General features: G+C 40.0%; 1 protein-coding gene across 2 annotated transcripts in view; it reads right to left on the reverse strand.

Moving 5' to 3' along the window:
* The window catches only part of prim2 (DNA primase subunit 2), a 166,070-nt gene that overhangs the window by 122,628 nt on the left and 23,756 nt on the right, over positions 1 to 19,686 (reverse strand). For both annotated transcript variants that reach the window (XM_048596997.1, XM_048596998.1), the window contains exons 5-6: positions 15,452 to 15,544; positions 10,922 to 11,059 (exon numbers count right to left, since the gene is read on the reverse strand). In XM_048596997.1, the coding sequence (XP_048452954.1) occupies positions 10,922 to 11,059; positions 15,452 to 15,544 (231 nt within the window). The remainder of the gene's footprint in view (positions 1 to 10,921; positions 11,060 to 15,451; positions 15,545 to 19,686) is intronic.

Genomic DNA, 19,686 nt, shown 5'->3' on the forward strand with positions numbered 1-19,686 from the left:
CTGTGTTCATCCAGCTCTATACCTTGTTATCTCAGATTATGTTTCCAACTGAGCAAGAAGCTTTAAAGTAGATTGGATAATTCCTGATTGGATAATTCTTGTTTGGTTTTTGTGTGTAAACATATATGCTGTTTTGATCACGCCTTGGCAGCCTGCCATGAATATGTCCATTCTCTCACTACCGTGATAGTATTTTGGCTATTTGTCTATCTTATGGTCTGCTAAGCCAGGTTTCACTCTGGAATCTGATTGTCCAGTACAACCATCAGCTGGGATTATAAGAAAAAAATGAATTAGTCTATGTCTAACAGCAGCAGGACTCGGATAAAATTCATGCTTGGGCTGATAATTGGCAAGTAATATTTGTGCTGCATGAGTGTCAGATAACACCAGCACAAAGATTAACAAAGGAGAATCTTACCATCTTACCACTCCTGCCTAGGCAACATCAGGCCTTTTCTTCCTATTAGCCATTTTTTTTTCCAAATGCACTGACTGTTCACCTCAAGGATTTAGCTACCTCATCAAAAAATGTACATAAACAAACTAAGTTCTGGACACCACTGCCACTCACTCAACTCAAAACTGAAACATTAATTATATGTTTCCATTCTTAGTACACAACATAGACATGCAAATTAAACTTTAATCTATATATTCTTCTTCCACTTCAGAACACCAGCTTCCAAATAAAACCAAAAACAACACCTAAGGAATCTTCATCCCAATCGGAGGAGCTGTGCTGGCATTGAACATTATGCAATCATTAGCGATCACTCCCACTTTATGATGAAGGGAAACACATTGTTGAAGTAGATCAAGTTCTTACAATAGGTCTAAGTAAAAACCGGATTTAAAAACTCAAATACCATGCTATTTGGGGCAACATGGTGGCTCAGTAGTTAGCACTGCTGCCTCTCAGTGCTAGGTATCCAGGTTCAATTCCAGACTGTGTGGAGTTTGCATATTCTCCTCATGTTTGGGTAGATTATCTCCGGGCGCTCCAATTTCCTCTCGCAGTCCAAATATGTGCAAGTTAGGTGGATTAGCCATGTTAAATTGCCCAGAGTGTCCAGGGATCTGTAGGCTAGGTGAATTAGCCATGGGAAATACAGGATTACAGGGATTGGGTGGGAGGTGGATCTGGGTGGGATGCTCTTTGGAGGGTTGATGTGGACTCGATGGGCCAAATGGCTTGCTCCTACACAGTAGGGATTCCTTAATTCTAATCAGAAGGTTTTTTTTTAAGTTGGGTAGGGTGGGAGTGATGGAAAGCAGAAGATTTCACTTCGCACAGTAATAGATATCCGTCATTCAGCCCTTCAAGCCTCATCAGCCATTCAATTATATCGTAGCTAGTCCATTACTTAGTGTCATTCTGTAAATATCTTTGTAAATATCTAAATACCTTTGTGCAACAGAAATCAGTTTTACTTTTATGCGTGATGTGAAAATCAGAAAGTAATGAGAAACAAAGCTTACTGTATAGTAGCCAGAAAATCAATGTGCAAAATCTCACATCATTGCTCCTTATTAAATTTTGTTAAAATCTATCCAACATTATCTTAAAATGTATCTAACAAAAGAGTAAAGACGAGAGGAGTATCTCGGTTTGAGATTATGAATCTTCATCTCCTGCTACACTAACTGAACTTTGGATTATGGTTAGAGTGTAGGATACTCATAAGGATGACCAATACTGGTGTTTGTCAAAGAATATGGAATAAACATAGCACAAACATAGGAAATGAGCAGGAGATAATACTTCAAAAGAGCTGGGACGAATGGTTTCCTTTTGATCTGTACTATTTTAAGTTTTTGAGTTAGAAAATGCAACCAGCCTTGATTCTGCACTGTACACTTGGCATCTCCAAATAACCAAGATGTTGTTGGCGCACAATCTGTGAAAATAAACAGCACTCTTATCTACAAATGTAGGGCATTAAAATCAACCATAATCTGATAGATCAAAACCTGGAAAGTAACTTTAGTACTTAATAAGCCACATTCCTTCATGTTTTGTAACCACTGAGTCATCGAACATTTAAACAGCATGATGTTATATTAGGCAGTAGGGGGGAGAAATGGAAAGAGAGAGAGAGAGAGAGAGAGAAAACACAAGAGATGGAAAAAAAATACAACATTTCTCTGATTAATGATCATCAACCTAAAATTTAAATCTTTCTCTCTCCACAGATGTTACCAAACCTTCTGAGATTCTCCCGCACTCCTTTTTGGATCAGAAAATTATTGAAATACTTCTTTCATGAAGAATTGTTTCAAACAGCAAGGAACCAACTTGTTTCACAAACAATTACCTCAGCAAATAATTGTGAAGAGAACAGAATAAACAAAGGTCATCAATGTGAGTTTATGTATGCCGTTGCTGAACGCCAAATCACAAGTATGGTGTATCAACTCAATAACACTGTACAGTCAAAGGACATGTTCAGCACGGCACATCATTAAACAAGATGGACGATTCTCACACACCTATTGCTGCTTGCTTTTAATGTACCAGTCACACTGTGCCAGAAGTTAATCAAAACGTAGACAAGCCACAGTTTGGTGCCATAGAAAGTCTCAGCACGGAAATCTTTCTAAAATACTGATGAGAAAATTAATGCCAATCTGAAGTATGAAACCTCTGTAGCCCACAATGCTGGAAAAGGAAACCAGCTCTACTTGCTGCATTTTCAAAGTTAGGTCTGAGGAATTTGCATTTATTCAGAAGATAGAATTCAGTGGAGAAAGCATAATGCATTTGTGAGTTGGTACAACTCCTTTGAAAACAAAACAAATACTGAACAAGTTGGAAGTCACAGTGAAATTACTCCATCTTCACTTACTCATTCTGCCACAGTTCAAGTAGTCCCTTAGCTCCACTGTGCAAAATGCTAAATTAGGAAGTGCAGAGACAAGGCATGTTTCTTCATGGAAACAAAATAACTATTTTATCCCAAAAAAGAGATCCATCATAAAATTGAATTTATACATTTTAGAATTTACTGCTGTCTCTGTGTTCTGTTGTTTCTTAGCAACAGGAATCAATTCGTGATGAGGATGGATTCTCCTTTGTAGCAATGTGCCAATGAAGACATAACGCTTGGCAAACTGCAGAAAAAAAACTCAATACTGCAAGTTTGTTTATTTTCAAAAATGTAAATTCATTTGCAACAACTCTTTTCAATCAAAGACAATTCTGATCATCATTGGCAAAATAACAAAAATGTAAGTAAGGCAATCACTCTCATCTGTAAGTATGCCTTTGTCTGGAGACCTGAATTCACAAGTCCAAATGGGTCTTTTGCACCTCAGGATGCAGCCCTCCTCCATTTCCCCACACCCACCAGTGCCACTGTTACCAATATTTTTAAACTGCATAATGTCTCAAATAACACTGATCTCAAAGAATAACTTCAGGCTAACAATTTTACTTCAAAACTTTCAGACATAGGGAAATCCATCAATTTCTCCCACCGAAGTTAACAAACTCCCAAGGATGGCAAGTGCTGTAGCTTTGAATTTGCATCACTTCAGTAGCCATCTTTTGGAACGGAAACAAAAGAACTTTTTTGTAGGCTCGTGAAAAAGAATCTACCATCAACCATGCTCCACAGCGAAACAGTCAGTCATTTTAAATCCACATTTCAACAGAACCTAAGAACTCGTTAAGTACCAAAACCAGATGTAAATACATAGGTAGAATTCTACAGTACAAAGGAGGCCATTCGGCCCATCATGTATGCACCAGTTCCCAAAAGGGGTATTCTTCAGTGCTCTCTCTCTCTCTCTAAATTCATCACTTTCAATTGTACATCCAGATCTCTTGAAGCCTTCTATGGAATCCACCACCTACATTCCCCCAGGCAGCACATTTCAAATACTAACAACTCTGAGTAAAGAAGCTTCTCCTCCTCTCATTCTTAGGTCTCTTGCTGACAATCTTAAATTGTGACCCCTTTTTACTGACAAACTACTAGTAGAAACAGAATATCTTTCTTTCCCCAAAATTGTTCATAATTTGAACACCTCAATAAGGAGAATAAGTCCAATTTCTCAAATCTTCCTTGTGTCTATTTATAAACTCAAGGATCCTTTAAGCCTTCTGAACAACTGTTTCAATTTGCCTGGCCAGCTTCAAAGAATTATACACTTGAACTCAGAGGTTCCTGTGCCCCGTACATTCCTCAAATTTGTAAAATCGAATCTATATTGTTTCTTCTATCAAAATGCATTATCTCCACATTTCTCAGCACTGAAATTCATCAGTCATGTCTGCCGATTTGGCCAACTTGTCAATATACCTTGTGGTTAAAGGTGTTTTCCTTTGCAAATTTTTCCCCAATGATGATGAGAGTTGTCTTTAATTGAAAAGAATTGTTGCAAATCAATTTACATTTTTGAAAATAAACAAACTTGCAGTATTGAGATTTTTTCGGCAGTTTACTAAATTATGTCTTCATTGATTCATTGCTACAAAGAAGAATCCATCCACATCACGAATTGGTTTCTGTTGCTAAGAAACAATAGAACACAGAGACAGCAGTAAATTCTAAAATGTGTAAATACAGTTTTATGATGGGTTCTTTCTTTGGGATAAAATAGTTATTTTGTCCAAATTAGTCAAGTGTTCTGCGTCAACAAGGCCACACCTATCCTTTGCAATACAGGGACGGTAGAACCTTGGCATGTGATGACACTTGGTGTTTGCAGGCCAAGAGTCTATGCACAGCTTGATGCAACCACAAACAAAGGTGGGCATCAGAATGAGACAATCTCAACATGTTCCGTAAGAAATTGCTGATGCCCAATACATATTCTGCTTTTGCTTGTACAAATGATTGGTACCATTTAACGTCATACATTTTTACAGTTTTCCTTGGATACATCTTCTCTGTTGCTAGCTTATTCCAAGATGATCCCTCCTGCGAATTAAGAAATGCCATTTTGGCAGAAGCATACAGCCAGCGCACCCTACAGTTCAGGAAGCCGGTCTCTCCTCAGTGGCTGACCCTTGACACCTGATGGACAAGGTAATTTTTGACATTTCTCACCAAGAGATATTCACAGAGTGCTAGTACAATAGAATCCAGTTTTGATAATACACAGCCTCAGGACATCCCATAGTGATTAAAAGCCACTTTAAGAAAACATTATTAAAGTAAAAACCCAGCAATGAATTTGACATGAGATCAGCCATGACCTCAGTGAATGGCAGAACAGGCTCAAGAGGCCAAACGACCAACTCCTGTTCTGACTTCCCGTTCATATAGGAACAGGACATCTTCTCCAGGTCGGCTTCTCCAGGACATCCAGATCCCTCCGACCCGGCATAATCTTAGAAGTGCACCAGTCTATTTTGATTCTCTTCATCCCTTTTTCAAAATGTTCCATTTCACACTGTGAAATTCCATCGCCACTTACCTGCTATTTGGCTAGCCTATGCCCTGTTGCAACACAATTCCACAAGATCACCAAATCTTTCATTGCTCAGACCTATGAGTAAAGGAGTTAGGACATCAAGCGGAGATTGTACAGGACATTGGTGAGGCCTCTTCTGGAATACAGTGCGCAGTTCTGGTTGCCCTGTTATAGGAAGGATATTATTAAAGTGCAGAGGGTTCAGAAAGGATTTACCTGGATGTTGTCAGGAATGGAGGGTTTAAGTACTAAAAGTAGGCTGCAATTTTTTCCAGTGAAGCTAAGGAGTTCGAGGAGTAATCTTATGAAGGTTTATAAAATCATGACGGGTATAGATAAGGTGAATAGCAAAGGTCTTTTCCCTAGAGTGGGAGGGTTCAAAACTAGGGCATATTTTTAAGGTGAGAGGATAAAGTTTTAAAAAAGGACATGGGTGGGGCAAGATTTTTACATAGAGTTGTTCACGTGTGGAATAAACTGCCAGAGCAAGTGATGGATACAGGTACAGTTAAAACATTTAAAAGACATTTGGATAAGTACATGAATAGAAAGGTTTGGAGGAATATGGGCCAAACCCACGCAAGTGGGGCTAGTTTAGTTTGTGAACATGTTTGGTGCAGACTAGTTGAACCAAAGGGTCTATTTCCATGCTGTAAGACTCTATGACTCTAAATGTTTACTCTCCTGTGCTCTGTGTCTTCTAGATGTGGGGACTGAGTTATATCTTTCTCACCAGGTCGACAGTTCTGTCTTGGCGTGGAATCCAAGAACATCATCAGAAAAAAGACCCATCTTTTCAGGAGGAACGAGGGAAAAGGCTCAAAACCAACGCAAAAATTAGTCAAATCCATGGCAATCCAACTTGTTCTCACCCAGTAAACATACTGATTAAGCTATTTATTCGCATATGTCAGCTGAGAAACCAAGGATTCTTAACAGGAGACTGACGGGGTAACACAACTTGGGTTACAGACTGATCTCTTACCCCCGTGGATCACTGTCAGAGTCTCAATGACATTATAGCGATCCAATGGTGGGAATTACAGCAGGACTCATACCAGTCTATTTTGCAGCAAGAAAAATGTCAGTTGATTCAGCCAAGCTAATTTACCGAATCTATTAAAAAGACTGAACTTCAGCAAACAGAACTCATACATGGCTGCAATGTAGCAACATGTCCCAGAAAAGCAGGCTGATTTTTCAGTAAAATAGTCAGTGAGGATACTGACATGTTCATAAATCAAATCGCAGTTATGTGCATCAGCCAACCATCTCCATTCTGGTAGGGAATAGAGGTATCATGCAAGGAGCCCTCAATTAAGTCTGCTGCAACTCCTTAGCAAACTCTGTACCACAAGTCACATTTCCAAGTGATTTGTCAACAGAAGAGCTTGAGCAAAACCAATCAGCAATCTCAGCCATTTGCTACTAGATAAACCTTACAGTGATCAGTTCAATAAACTGCCTATTTCACACACAGCCTAATGTCCAATTATTTTTAAATCAATGTTTTATAACAGGCCTATTTCACGAGACAGGATTTAGTATATCTAGATGGAATTTCACAGAAGAATCCATTGCAAGGACACTAAAAGGGATTTCTATTGGGAATTTGGTACAATACTGAAATAGATGGATGAAGAACATCGCCTCCATATCCTTTGCTTACGAGGGTGCAACAAAGGTGCCGGGAAATAACATTCATAGTCAGACAAATTGAACACTGCTCTCTGCATCTTTATATTGTATGTTTAACAAAGCAAAATGCTCCAAGAACATAACAATTCAATTTGCAGAATGAATCAAGTCCTGAGATATGCATGGTAAACTGGTTAAACAAGACCAACATCATCCTTCTTACTGTCAGGGTAAAAGCCTAACACATTTTTAAATTACAATCAGAACAATGACTTTACTCTTGTAACGGCTCACAAGACAAAGGGTGGTTTCTGGTAGGTAGCATAATTTAAGAATCAGTCACAATTTCCTTCTCATTCAATTCTGTGTAATCTACAACAGTTGCGCTTAAGTGCCACGTAGATTCCAAGATGTGTCTATTAGAAGGAAAATTGTTCAAGCATCAATCAGGTCTGATGAAGAGTCCTGACCTGAAATGTCAATTTTCCTGCTCCTCTGCTGCTGCCTGACCTGCTGTGTTCCTCCAGCTCCACACTGTATTGACTCTGACTCCATCTGCAGTTCTTGCTATCTCCGAGATTGTTCAACAGTAGTTATTTTTGCAGTTTCCAAACATACAATTAACAGAAATGTTAGGTCTGCCAAAGGACGCTAGCGTAACCAATAATATCAGCACAGCAGACAACCAGGAATATGAAAAGTGCTGGAGAAACTCTGCAGGTCTAACTGCATCTGTGGACTCAATCAGATCAGACTTGAAACATCAACTTCTTTTGTCTCTCCACAGTTGCTGCCAGACCTGCTGAGTTTCTCAGGCACTTCATTTTTATTTCTAAATCCAGCATCCACTTTCTTTTTTAACAGAAGATCAAGTATTGGAATTGCAGCAAAACAAAATCTTGAAATGAAATATTATCAGCAGAAATAACTAAATTAACAAGAAAGCTTCCAAAAGGGCTTGCGAAGAACTAATGCAGCATTTTGTAACTGTGAACAACTTGGGTTTTGCCAATTACGTCTCTCACAAGAGATTCACTGGGTGAGAGACATTGATATGATAGCTGTCAACAGAAAAGTGGACTGACAGCATGTAATGGGGAACATACTTGGCTTGCACAACTACTCAGACTGCATGAGGGAAGACAGTTCTCATCAACCTGAACAAACTGTTTCTCTCTCCACAGATGCAGCCTGACCAGCTCCACACTCCGAACTTTCCATCTTTCAGATCTCCATTATCGTCAGTTTTTTGTTCATCTGTAGGCAGCGGTAATATGAATTTTTGCAACACAGACTGCTACCAGTTGGGTTTAACTGCAATGCAGCACCAAGAGATATTTTGAAACGTACTCAGGAAGTTTGGATTGTTTTAAAAAAATCCACCAAAGTGCAGTTTTCTTCTCTCAACATCTGAAGAAACCATGCTCTTCCTTGTAAAGATGAAGCGTCAATCAGGTATTGAAGGACAAAGTTGCAAGATACTAGCAGTAAGGGAACTCTCAGCTACGGTAATAACCCTAGCACAGCAACTCCATAGACATCCGAAAGAGACAGCAGCACTTGACCAGTCTGTTTCCCATGCAACAATAACCATTTTGTCACATAGAATACTGGTTTAACGTGCAAATTGTATGAAAAAGGAGGCATTTAAAGAACAAACAGTAATATAGGTTGCTACAATAGACCATTCCAAAGTATAAGTTACATTCCATTCTGCCTTGAAAAAGGGGCAGGATAGATAGTAAGGGCTTCAATTGGTCACCAAATCATTTCAGTGGTGGTGATTAGGGAGGGGGGGCTCCATGTTGAGCATGGCTACTATTACTTTTGCTCTTAAATTATGTTGGTTCTATGTAGTTTGGCCTCAGGGAATTCCCAGAACAGTTGAATATCTGTGTAGTGGAGGCTCACAGAAATTCTAGGTGGTGCAAAAGCCATAAAAGAAACCTGCACAGAATTAACAGTTTGGTATCTGAACTACATGGGCTCTGTGTGGTTGGGGGTTTACGGGAGTACTAGAACAGTTGAAAAGCTCTGCAGAATAATGGATGTGGGAAGACTAAAGAGTCTGAGGGAAGCTGGTGCATAATTAGTATTGCGGTACAGCAGAGAGTGAGGAAGTAAGAGCTCAAAAACAGTGCTAACTTTGTGCAACTGAGCCAGATTCGAGGTCAGGAAATAAATCCAGGAAGAACAATATTGAAGTGCACTGTTTGGGAAAAGCTAGTGTTGTGCTTGCAAACGTTGGAATGTAGTTAAAAATCCAGGGAAATGTAGCTCCATGAAAGGAAGGTGAACAGCCAGAATGTGAGCAGTCTTTGAGGCGGTCCATGTGGATCAGCTACTGAGGAAGTTTCAAAAGTAGGTTGGCAAAGTGAAACATCACAATTCCTCATGCAGTTTCAAAAAGATTTTGTGGCTTGCTGTGTCACTAAAACCTGGAGCGATTGCCGAGAAATCCGTGGAATTGGTTTGCATTTCCTATTTGATGTCTTCTGTGGGTTGCTCAACCATTGCTTGTCTGTTACTCAAAATTGTTTCATGTGAAGTCTGGGATGTTAGAATATAAGTAATGTAGAATCATAGATTTTTATAGTACAGAATAAGGCCACTCAGCCCATTGTCTCTGTTCCAGGTCCCAAAAGAACTACTCAACTCATCCCATTCTCCAGCGCTATCGCCATAGCTTTCAAATATATAGACAGCTCTTTTTTAAAATCTCCTATGGAATCTGCCTCCACCACTGTCCCAGGCAGCACATTCCAAATCCTAACAACACTGAGTAAAGACCTTTCTCATCTCACTCCTAGCTCTCTTGCTGACAATCTTGAAATTGAGACCCCTAGTTACTGACAAACCAACTAGTAGAAAGCGATTATCCTTCTTTATCCTACAAAAATTTTTCATAAATTTTGAACATCTCAATAAGTTTATCTCTTAATCTTCTCTAGTTTAAGGAGAAGGTCAATTTCTCTAATCTTGCCTTGAAACTAAAGTCTCTCATTCCAGATATCATCATAAATCTCCTTTTGCACTCTCTCCAGGACATCCTTCCTTCAATAAAAGGTGCCCAGAACTGAACACAATACTCCTAATGCTTTGTACAGATGCAGCATCACTTCCTCACTTTTATATTCTTACCTCTATTTATAAACCCAAGGATCCTACTAGCCTTCTGAACAACTATTTCAAATTACCTGGCCACCTTCAAAGAATTATGCACGTGAACCCTGAGGTCCTTCTGCTCTTGTACTCTTCTCAAAGTTGTATAATTAAGCCTGTATGGTCTCTCCATGTTTCTTCTACCAAAATGCATTACCTCACATTTCTTTGCATCGAAATTCATCCACCAGGTGTCTGCCCATTTGGCGAGTTTATCAAGTCACTCAGCACCATCCTCACAATTGACTATTTTCCCTAGCTTAGCTTGATGATCAGGGTCTTGAGCTCGATAATCAGCCATGAAGGGTCAAATGGCCTATTCCTGCTCCTATATTCAACATAGATACATAAAGCAGATATATTCCAAAAACGATATAATTGGTCACATCACAACTCTGGTTAAATTTAATATTTCTTATGACTAGTGGAGCAGTGGGACTGGAAAGGAATCAGGGTACTCCTTCAAACTCAGTTGTAACATCACACATAACAGGAGCGACATAACACAACTAATTCAGAAGTAACAAAAGACATGATGGGCAGATTTATAAAGAACAGCAACCAAATCATATCATCCTTCCCTCTCTTATTTAATTCAGAAGTCAAATCAAAGAGGAAGCTCTATTGAACTTTTATTTCATGAAGAACAGTCACCAATGTAAGAAACAAACTCTCATTTAAAAACAAAAATACTTACTGCCAAAGATTTGGAAAGCCGCTGTCGGAATTCATTCAGGACTATAATCACTATCTCTGGGTGAGGTATGTATGCAAAACCATTTTTAACAAAGACCTTCCGAACTCGGACCAGCTCAAGAGCGTCAGTGAAGTTGACCTGATGGAGTCAAAGAGAAAAATGTTGAAAATCTGCAAAAATTATGTACAGAATCAATCTTCACTAACCATAAAAATTAGAGTGAGCATGAATTTGAGTAAACTCCATAATTCTCAGATTTTTAGATCACAGCTAACGGGCTCCTTGAAACAATGGTATTTATTCCAGAGTCTTAACTGTACATCTTAAGCAACCTTGACTAAACGTAGAAAATCAGACCATTTGCTATGTCAATTTAAACGTTGATGTTAAAATCAGCTGCAATGTATTACAATAACTGTAAAAATATAAAGATTAATGATTCTTTAATTAATTGAGCAAGTACTGGCCTTGACTCTGGGCAAGAATGCAACAGCACGTAAGGTACAGTAATTGTCTCCTTCTAAGAAACAAGGACTGTGAATTGATTAAGTTTGGACTTCAAATTACTTCAATTCAAGTAAATTGAAAATTACCACCTCGTTAATTTTTAATGGCAAACATAGTACTCACGTCTCCTTGCAATGGCTGAGCTCCTGCAGCAACAGATGTCTCATGGCATTGGTTAAATTAAGCCAGAGGGTACAATAACTGGAGCTTATACCTCACAACGCACACAGCATTTTGATAGCTTTTTCTTAATGGGCATAAGGGACCTCCGTTAGGGAAAGCTATTCACTACTAAAATGGAGAAATGTGTAAATATGCTTTATGCTACAAGCTTCACCCCTTTGAAGAAAGTGCTTTGAACCAGTTTATCCTACGGTCAATTAGAGACCGATTCTTGTAACAGAGAGATGTTTAAGTGTTCCATTCCAATCTATTTCCACTTTATCAATAACGTGCAAAACCCAAATGGCATGCATAGTACATAGGTAAGTCTGTTCAACACATTTTGTGACAGAATGGCTGATCTCTATCTCATCTCCATTTATCTGCCTTTGATATTCAAAATGAACAACAATCAATTCTCTCTTGATAATTTCAACTGACCCACCATTCATTGTGCTTTGAAACAAAGAAATCCACATTTGCATAAGCTGCCATTAGCAAAAGTGCCTCCCAAATTCACCAACAGCCTAAATCTAACATAAAGGTTGCGGTCCACATTTAAGGTTCTCCACACAACCCTGTTCCCCACCAACAAAACCTGAGGAAACAGTTCCTCTCATTCTGTTCCATCAACTACTTTTATCATTTTATCTCAATTAGATCAACTCCTTAACCTTCTCAGGTCAAGGCAATACCATGTCTATAACATGTCATCCTTATTTAGGCACTTAAGCCCTGGGTATTACTAGTATTATACTTGGCATTACTCAAGTAAATCTGTGCTGTACTATTTGCAAGGACACCATATCCTTCATCTACAAACAGTGTAATATCATGCTTTCGCACTCAGTGACAAATCCATGCAAGATTGAGTGACGGAGGTGCGATCAAAGGTGTATAAAATATATGTATTAAAAAAGTTTTTGAGCCTGGATTATAAGTAGATGCAGATGAGTATTGGTTAGTTCCATAAAGGGTTTACTTTTTTAAAAATAAGATCAGAAAGCCCTTCTAGAACAGTGACTTAAATCCAGTATTTGTTAGAAAACAGGTGACTATAGGCCCCTGTGGTGTTAACAGAAATACACTGACACTATTGGATTTATTATCATGTGTACTCCAGCAGAGAAGTACAGGAATACAGTAAAAAGTTTTTACAATGGCTTTCTTTAATGGAGCCATCTTAGGTACAAGTACCCAGAAACAAATCTTAGAGAGTTAAAAGAAGTGTTGTTACAGAGTAAAAAAAATATACATAAGCATAAAACAGTGAAAAAGTCCAGAATGATAATAAGGGACTATGAGTACTTAAGTTACAGTCCATGCCTACAGGCCCCAGAGGCGAGGCCGCACTGCCTCCATGTGCCGGCCTCCATCCAGGACTCACTCTGCCACCACTCCAGGACACAGCCCACGCTCGCTCCGTTCCATCGCGGGACATGGCCTGCTCGCTCCACCTGTGAGCTTCATTTTCATTTCACAAGAATCTAGGATGAGCACGTGTTTTTAAATTCAGTTGAGAAGACACCAACTTGAGTTTAGAAGCACGTTTAGTTTCTCACCTATTCATAGCCCATGGAACAAGGCAGCTCAATGGAAGGGTTTAGCTTGTGAAACTTTCAAGTCAGGAGAGGCAGGTTTGAAATCGCAGGTTATTACAACTGAGAAAGCTTAGACTCTCAGATTTGACAGAAGTTCACATCAGCATGTTTGGAAAGGATTCATCAAATCTTCTTCACAGTCCATAATAAAGAATCACAGTCAGCCACTTGTTAATCAGAACACTGAGGGGTTGAGATAGGAGTGTAATTTCTCTAGACTTAACTCCATGTAGCAGATAGTGTCAGGAAGTTTAGTTTTGCTGTACGTTTTGTGATCATTCTGTTGTATATCTTTAGATAGCTTTTTCTCATTTCTTCTGTTATAAATTTCTGCTCTGTCATTAAAGGAAACCTGCAGCCTCATATGAATATGTTTTAGTGATGAACCGCCACTATAACTAACCAGCTAAACAAAAAGAAATTCCATCAAGCCAGGTTTCATCCCCAGATTGAGCTCATCAGTCATACCATCAGAGACAACAAGGTGCAGAGCTGGATGAACACAGCAGGCCAAGCAGCATCATAGGAGCAGAAAGCCTGACGTTTCGGGCCGAAACATCAGCCTTTCTGCTCCTATGATGCTGCTTGGCCTGCTGTGTTCATCCAGCTCTGCACCTTGTTGTCTCGGATTCTCCAGCATCTGCAGTTCCTACTATCTCTGAGTCATACCATCAGCTTGGATTGTAATAGTAATGATATCATCCAGCAGAGTCACTGCATTTGATAGTTGGTTCAAGAGGGAGGGGCACAAACTAAAGCTCTGGATTGCAGCAAGGCAAACACAAGGCAGAGAAATAGATAATCAAAAACAAACAGGGATAAATGGTCAGTAAACCTACAGATAAAAAATAGAAAGTCTTCAAGAGTTTGGAAGGTTTGAGTTATAAAGAAAGGCTGGATTGGCTAGGACTTCTTTCACTGCAGCACAGGAGTTTAAGAGGTGACCTTCTAGAAGTTTATAAAATCATGAGGGGTATTGATAGGGTTAACGGTGTGTACCTTTTCCCAGGGATGGGGGATTTCAAGACTAGGGGACACATATAGAAGGTGAGAACAGAGAGATTTAAAAAGCATCCAGAAGCTTACAAACTGTGCAGGTGTAGCACCTCATCTGTCTTTGTACACTCAAATTAATTTATTACTTTTACTTATAACTCCGTTACAAATGACATTGTAGGAGTACCCAGATAAAATAAACTGAGAGGCTCAAGAGGCAATTCACCACCACCTTTTCAAGGGCAACGAGGGATAGGCAATAAGTGTCAGCCCAGCCAGCGACGGCCTTATCCCATAAATAAATTAAGGAAAAAAGACTTTAACAATTAATAAAATGAATAAATTATATCTCACTTTAAAGATAATAAGCAAAATGAGAAAAAAAATGAAGGAAACTGAAGTAAACATAGGAAGATAACCTGATGCCACATAAGTCTGCAAGTATTTAGACGTGCACTTGTGATCCCATGGCATACAAGGCTATGGGCTGGAAAATGGGATTAGAATAGTTAGGTGGCTGTTTTAGTCCAGCACAGACCCAAGGGGCCAAAAGGCCTTTTTCTGTGCTATAGATCTCTATGACTCCATAACCTATGAAAACAAAGTAACTGCAGGCAGCTCACTACCATCACCTTCTCAAGAACAATTAAGGATGGGTAAATGATACCCACAATCCATGAACAAATCTTTTACAATTCTCAAAATCGATGACAAATGTTTCCAATCTTTCAATTTTACCAGTTAGGTTGGCCTAATCGGTGCTTTTTTATTGTCGCAGCGGTTTTGGTGCAGTACCTGTAAATAAGTAATCCTCTTTCAGAAAACCCAGCTTCCTTTGCTGTGACCAGAGACTGACCATACTAACAGTTGATTGCAGTCTAGGCCTCAAAAGCATTGGAATTAGTTTGTAGATACCCAATGTTAAGATGAACCTCAAGGGCAGGCTTGAAATATCAGAATGTCCCACAGATTTCAAGTTTATTCCATCAGACTAACAGTGCTTTAAGATCTCAATGAAAAAATGCACTGCATTTAGCTCAACAAATGACAATAACAAGGACATTGTCTGTAAAGTAAGTGCTCAGATATAATCTCTTTACAAATATTTCTTAAATTCGTGCGCCTAAAAGTTCCAAAATTTAGACAAATTTGCCATTAACCAGACACAATCACTTGTGGAAAAAACAGACATTTTAAAAAAGGACAATATTTTGAAAAAAAGTCACAAGTGTCAAACAGTTCCTTACATTCACTTTGCTCTCACCTTGTAAAACAACCATTCACCTATTTTAACTGAGCTGTATCCACCCGAATCGGCCAGTTTCATCTTCAGATCTTCTTTTTCATTTGTTTCAATCTGAAATAAAGAATTACTTAGGTCAAGATTTAGTTTTGGCAATCACAAATAACTCAACACAAGCCACATTTGTCCATGGCAAGGAAAGTGGAATTACATGGGAGAACCACACATTGTTGCTCAAACAACATGCTGATCTGGATGATTAATTGAAGTATTCAGATGGGCAACATACAAGCATGTGGCAGCTAAAAGTCACTTGCCAACATAGCACTTTGGAGACAGAGAAGATGAGCTGTAATTTCAAGTGAATCAAGTTTTTTTCCAATATTTGAGGAATGTACAGAGTTTTGAAACTTGCCCCAGCTGTAATTTAGAGACTACCCACACACTAACACAATTCCAGGCATGCAGTTACAGCACAACAAAAAAAAAAACAAACAAGCAAGTCCCTGAACAGAGATAGTAGGAACTGCAGATGCTGGAGAATCCGAGACAACAAGGTGCAGGGCTGGATGAACACAGCAGGCCAAGCAGCATCATAGGAGCAGAGAGGCTGACGTTTCGGGCCTAGACCCTTCATCAGAAAAGGGGGAGGGGAAGGGGGTTTTGAAATAAATAGGGAGAGAGTGGGAGGCGGATAGAAGAGGGATAGAGGAGAGGATAGGTGGAGAGGAAACAAACAGGTCGAAGAGGCGGGGATGGAGCCAGTAAAGGTGAGTGTAGGTGGGGAGTTAGGAAGGGGATAGGTCAGTCCAAGGAGGACAGACAGGTCAAGGGGGCGGGATGAGGTTGGTCGGTAGGAGATGGAGGTGCGGCTTGAGGTGGGAGGAGGGGATAGGTGGGAGGAAGAACAGGTTAGGGAGGCAGGGACGAGCTGGACTGGTTTTGGGATGCGGTAGGGGGAGGGGAGATTTTGAAACTTGTGAAATCCACATTGATACCATTGGGCTGCAGGGTTCCCAAGCGGAATATGAGTTGCTGTTTAGTCCCTGAACAAACTAGCGGTCTTAAATGTTGTCGTCAAAAGCAAGGAAACTGTGAATTACTATGCCAAAGGTTAGTTATCATGAAAGCCTCCATCACCCCAATTTTTATTAAATCAAGACAGAGAATGACCTAGATTTTACCACTGAATCTATGGAGAACTCCAACAACAGCAAGACTGTGGAGTTTCATCATTACAGTGTGAAACCAACAGGAACTTCTGGCATCTATACATGTATAGAAAGAGAAGTGATCAGCAGTTCCTCCACATGGCGCAGGGTGGGAAACTGGAAAACTCTTCAATTTTTGAACTTCCACTTTCTAAATATTATTTTTATTATAGTCATTTATGCTGTTCCAAAAGACCTTGACAGAGATTTGTCTGATTGATTGAGGGGTGGATGGGTTTTAAACAACTCAAGTCACAATCAGTAAATCTCTCTGGTCGTGAAATATAAAAATTATTCCATATACTATTAGAACTATAAGAAAAATAATTTTAAGTTCATTAATCAGTTTATGCCTTAATCTCAGACATACACAGCAATTTTTATTTTGTTTTCTTTCTGTCATGCGGATCAGAAGTGAATCAGAACCTGGTTTCCACATTCTGGGTTGCTGTCTTTGACATAGCTTCAGAGTGATTCACATCAAATAAGTTGACAACATTACTGTTGCTGGACAACATGAATCCCCCTCGACTTGGCACCAGAATTAAATTAGGAAAATTGGGAAATGTGAAATCCATGCCAAAGAGAACTCCAGCTTTATAGGAAATGTTTCTCAAGTAGAGGGACCAGAGCCACGATTTTGCCACTGGGTACTAAACTGGGCCAGTGAGCTTTCATTTTACCCCCCTCCACGCCTCGGAGAGGGGGTGCAGCACTATGTCATGGAAAGTGGGTGATGCTGGTTAGGCCAGTATTTCCTTCCCATCCTTAATTACCCTGGAAAGGTGGTGGTGAGCTGATTTCTTAAATCCCTGCAAGTTTAGAGGTGTAGGTATACTCACAGTGCTGTTAGGGAGGAAGTTCCAGGATTTTGACCCAGCAACAGTGAAGGAATAGCAATATAGTTCCAAGTCAGGATGATGTAGGACTAGGAGAGGACTTGTAGTTGGTGATGTCCCATGGATTGGCTGCTTTTGTTAGATAGTTAATGTTTAAAGCACCATACAAACCATCCATTTAAGATGGAAAACAGAAACAGAGGCAGCCATCCAGCCCCTTAAAACTTATTCTATCATTTATTTTAAAGCACGAATAATCAGGATCTAAACTGCCATCTACCTGCCTTGGATCACAAAGTCCAATATACTCACCGAACAAAAATCTAGCAACCTCAGTTTCAAACCAGGAACTGATTCCAACCTCTTCAACGGTGCAAGTTCTGGATTTCCATGAATCCAATTTCCAGCTACTTGTAAAATATTGGCATTTCTTTCAGCATCTTGACTTAAGAGTTGGAAATAACTGAACATAAATTCAACTGTATAAAAAACAGCAGTTCCCATATTTGCCCAACTAACAAAGGTGCATAAATGTAAAAAGTCAAAGCTGAGCGCATTGATAGCTACTTTCCAAGTGCCTGTTTCCCGAATGCCTCAGAAAATAAACAATTTAGTGCAACTTCAATGACTGGTAAAACACCATTTAGGTATATTCAATGCAATCCTTTACTTGCAAAGTCACAAACTGTCAAATACTGTAGGTCTCAACAGCTGTGGCTCAGGGCTGCACTTGCCTTACGTAGAAACATAGAAGATAGGAGCAGGACCTCCTCAGTGATTCTTCACGATCATGGCTGATCATCCAACTCAATAGCCTAATCCTGCTTTCTCCCCATAACCTTTGATCCCATCCAACCCAAGTGCTAGATCTAGTTGCCTCTTGAATACATTCAATATGTTTTGGCATCAGCTACTTCCTGTGGTAATGAATTCCACAGGCTCATCACTCTTTGGGTGAAGAAGTCTCCTCATCTCCGTCCTAAATCGTCTGTCCTGAATCCTCATACTGTGGCCCCTGTTCTGGATACACCCAATCTTTGGGAACATCCTCCTTGCATCTACCCTGTCCAGTGCTGTTAGAATGTTATAAGTTTCTATGAGACCCTCCCCCATTCGTCTGAACTCTAGTGAAAACAATCCCAACCTAGTCAATTAATCTCTCCTCATACGGCATTCCCGGAATTAGCCTGGTAAACCTGTGAGAGCAAGAGCATCCTTCTTCAGAAAAGGAGACCAAAACTGCACACAATATTCTAGGTGTGGCCTCATTAAGGCCCTAAATAACTGCAACAACACATTCCTGCTCCTATACTCAAAACTTCTTGCAATGAAGGCCAACATTCCATTTGCCATCTTTACTGCCTGCTGCACTTGCATGCTTACCTTCAGCAACTGGTGCACAAGGCAATCCAGGTCCCACTGTGCTCTCCCCTCTCCCAATTTGTTTACAGTTGTGTCTTACAGTTAGACTCGCACTCTCACTGTTTTCACCCCAGCTCCAATCCATTATTATTAATCAATCAGCATTGCCCACATCATTCAGGGCCCTAAAAGATTCCACCCAATGTCTTCTGATGAGGGCCAGATTCAGGGAACAGTCCAGTCTTCATTTTGTCAACTAAAGCAGACAACTGATGAAGTGCCTAAAATAGCACAGGCCAGCTGTTGAGGATGACTATGATTTAACAGAAAGGGTTAGGTTATGCTGGTTACATTTTTGGGAAATATGAGATAATCCACTGGATGGCAAGTGGTAGGATGGAGGGGAGGGGGGGGTGAAGTAGGGGGGAAAAGGGGCACTATAGGTTGGTAGGAATGGAGTTTAGTGAGTTACCAGTCACCCTGAGTCTTTGGGGAAAGACGATGGAGGAGCAGTGTCCTAATCAACAAACAGATCGTTGCAGCAAACCCGGAGGGTGGGACCACTGAATTGCTTTTGCAGTGTTGTTTTTGGATCAGTCTGAATGCAGGTGGAGAAAGAGAGCCTATAAGTGGGTTACAGCATTAACAAGTAGGGTTATTTACATGTGGCATGGTAGCTCAGTGGTTAGCATTGTTGCCTCACAGAACCAGGGGCCCAGGTTCAATTGCAGCCTCAAGAGACTGTGTGGAGTTTGATCGTTCTTCCGGTGTCTGCTTGGGTTTCCTCGAGGTGCTCCAGTTTCCTCCACAATCCAAAGATGTGCAGATTGGGTGGGTTGGCTAT

The sequence above is a fragment of the Rhincodon typus genome, chromosome 5 (genome assembly GCF_021869965.1).
Source record: "Rhincodon typus isolate 14 chromosome 5, sRhiTyp1.1, whole genome shotgun sequence".
Classification (NCBI taxonomy): domain Eukaryota; kingdom Metazoa; phylum Chordata; class Chondrichthyes; order Orectolobiformes; family Rhincodontidae; genus Rhincodon; species Rhincodon typus.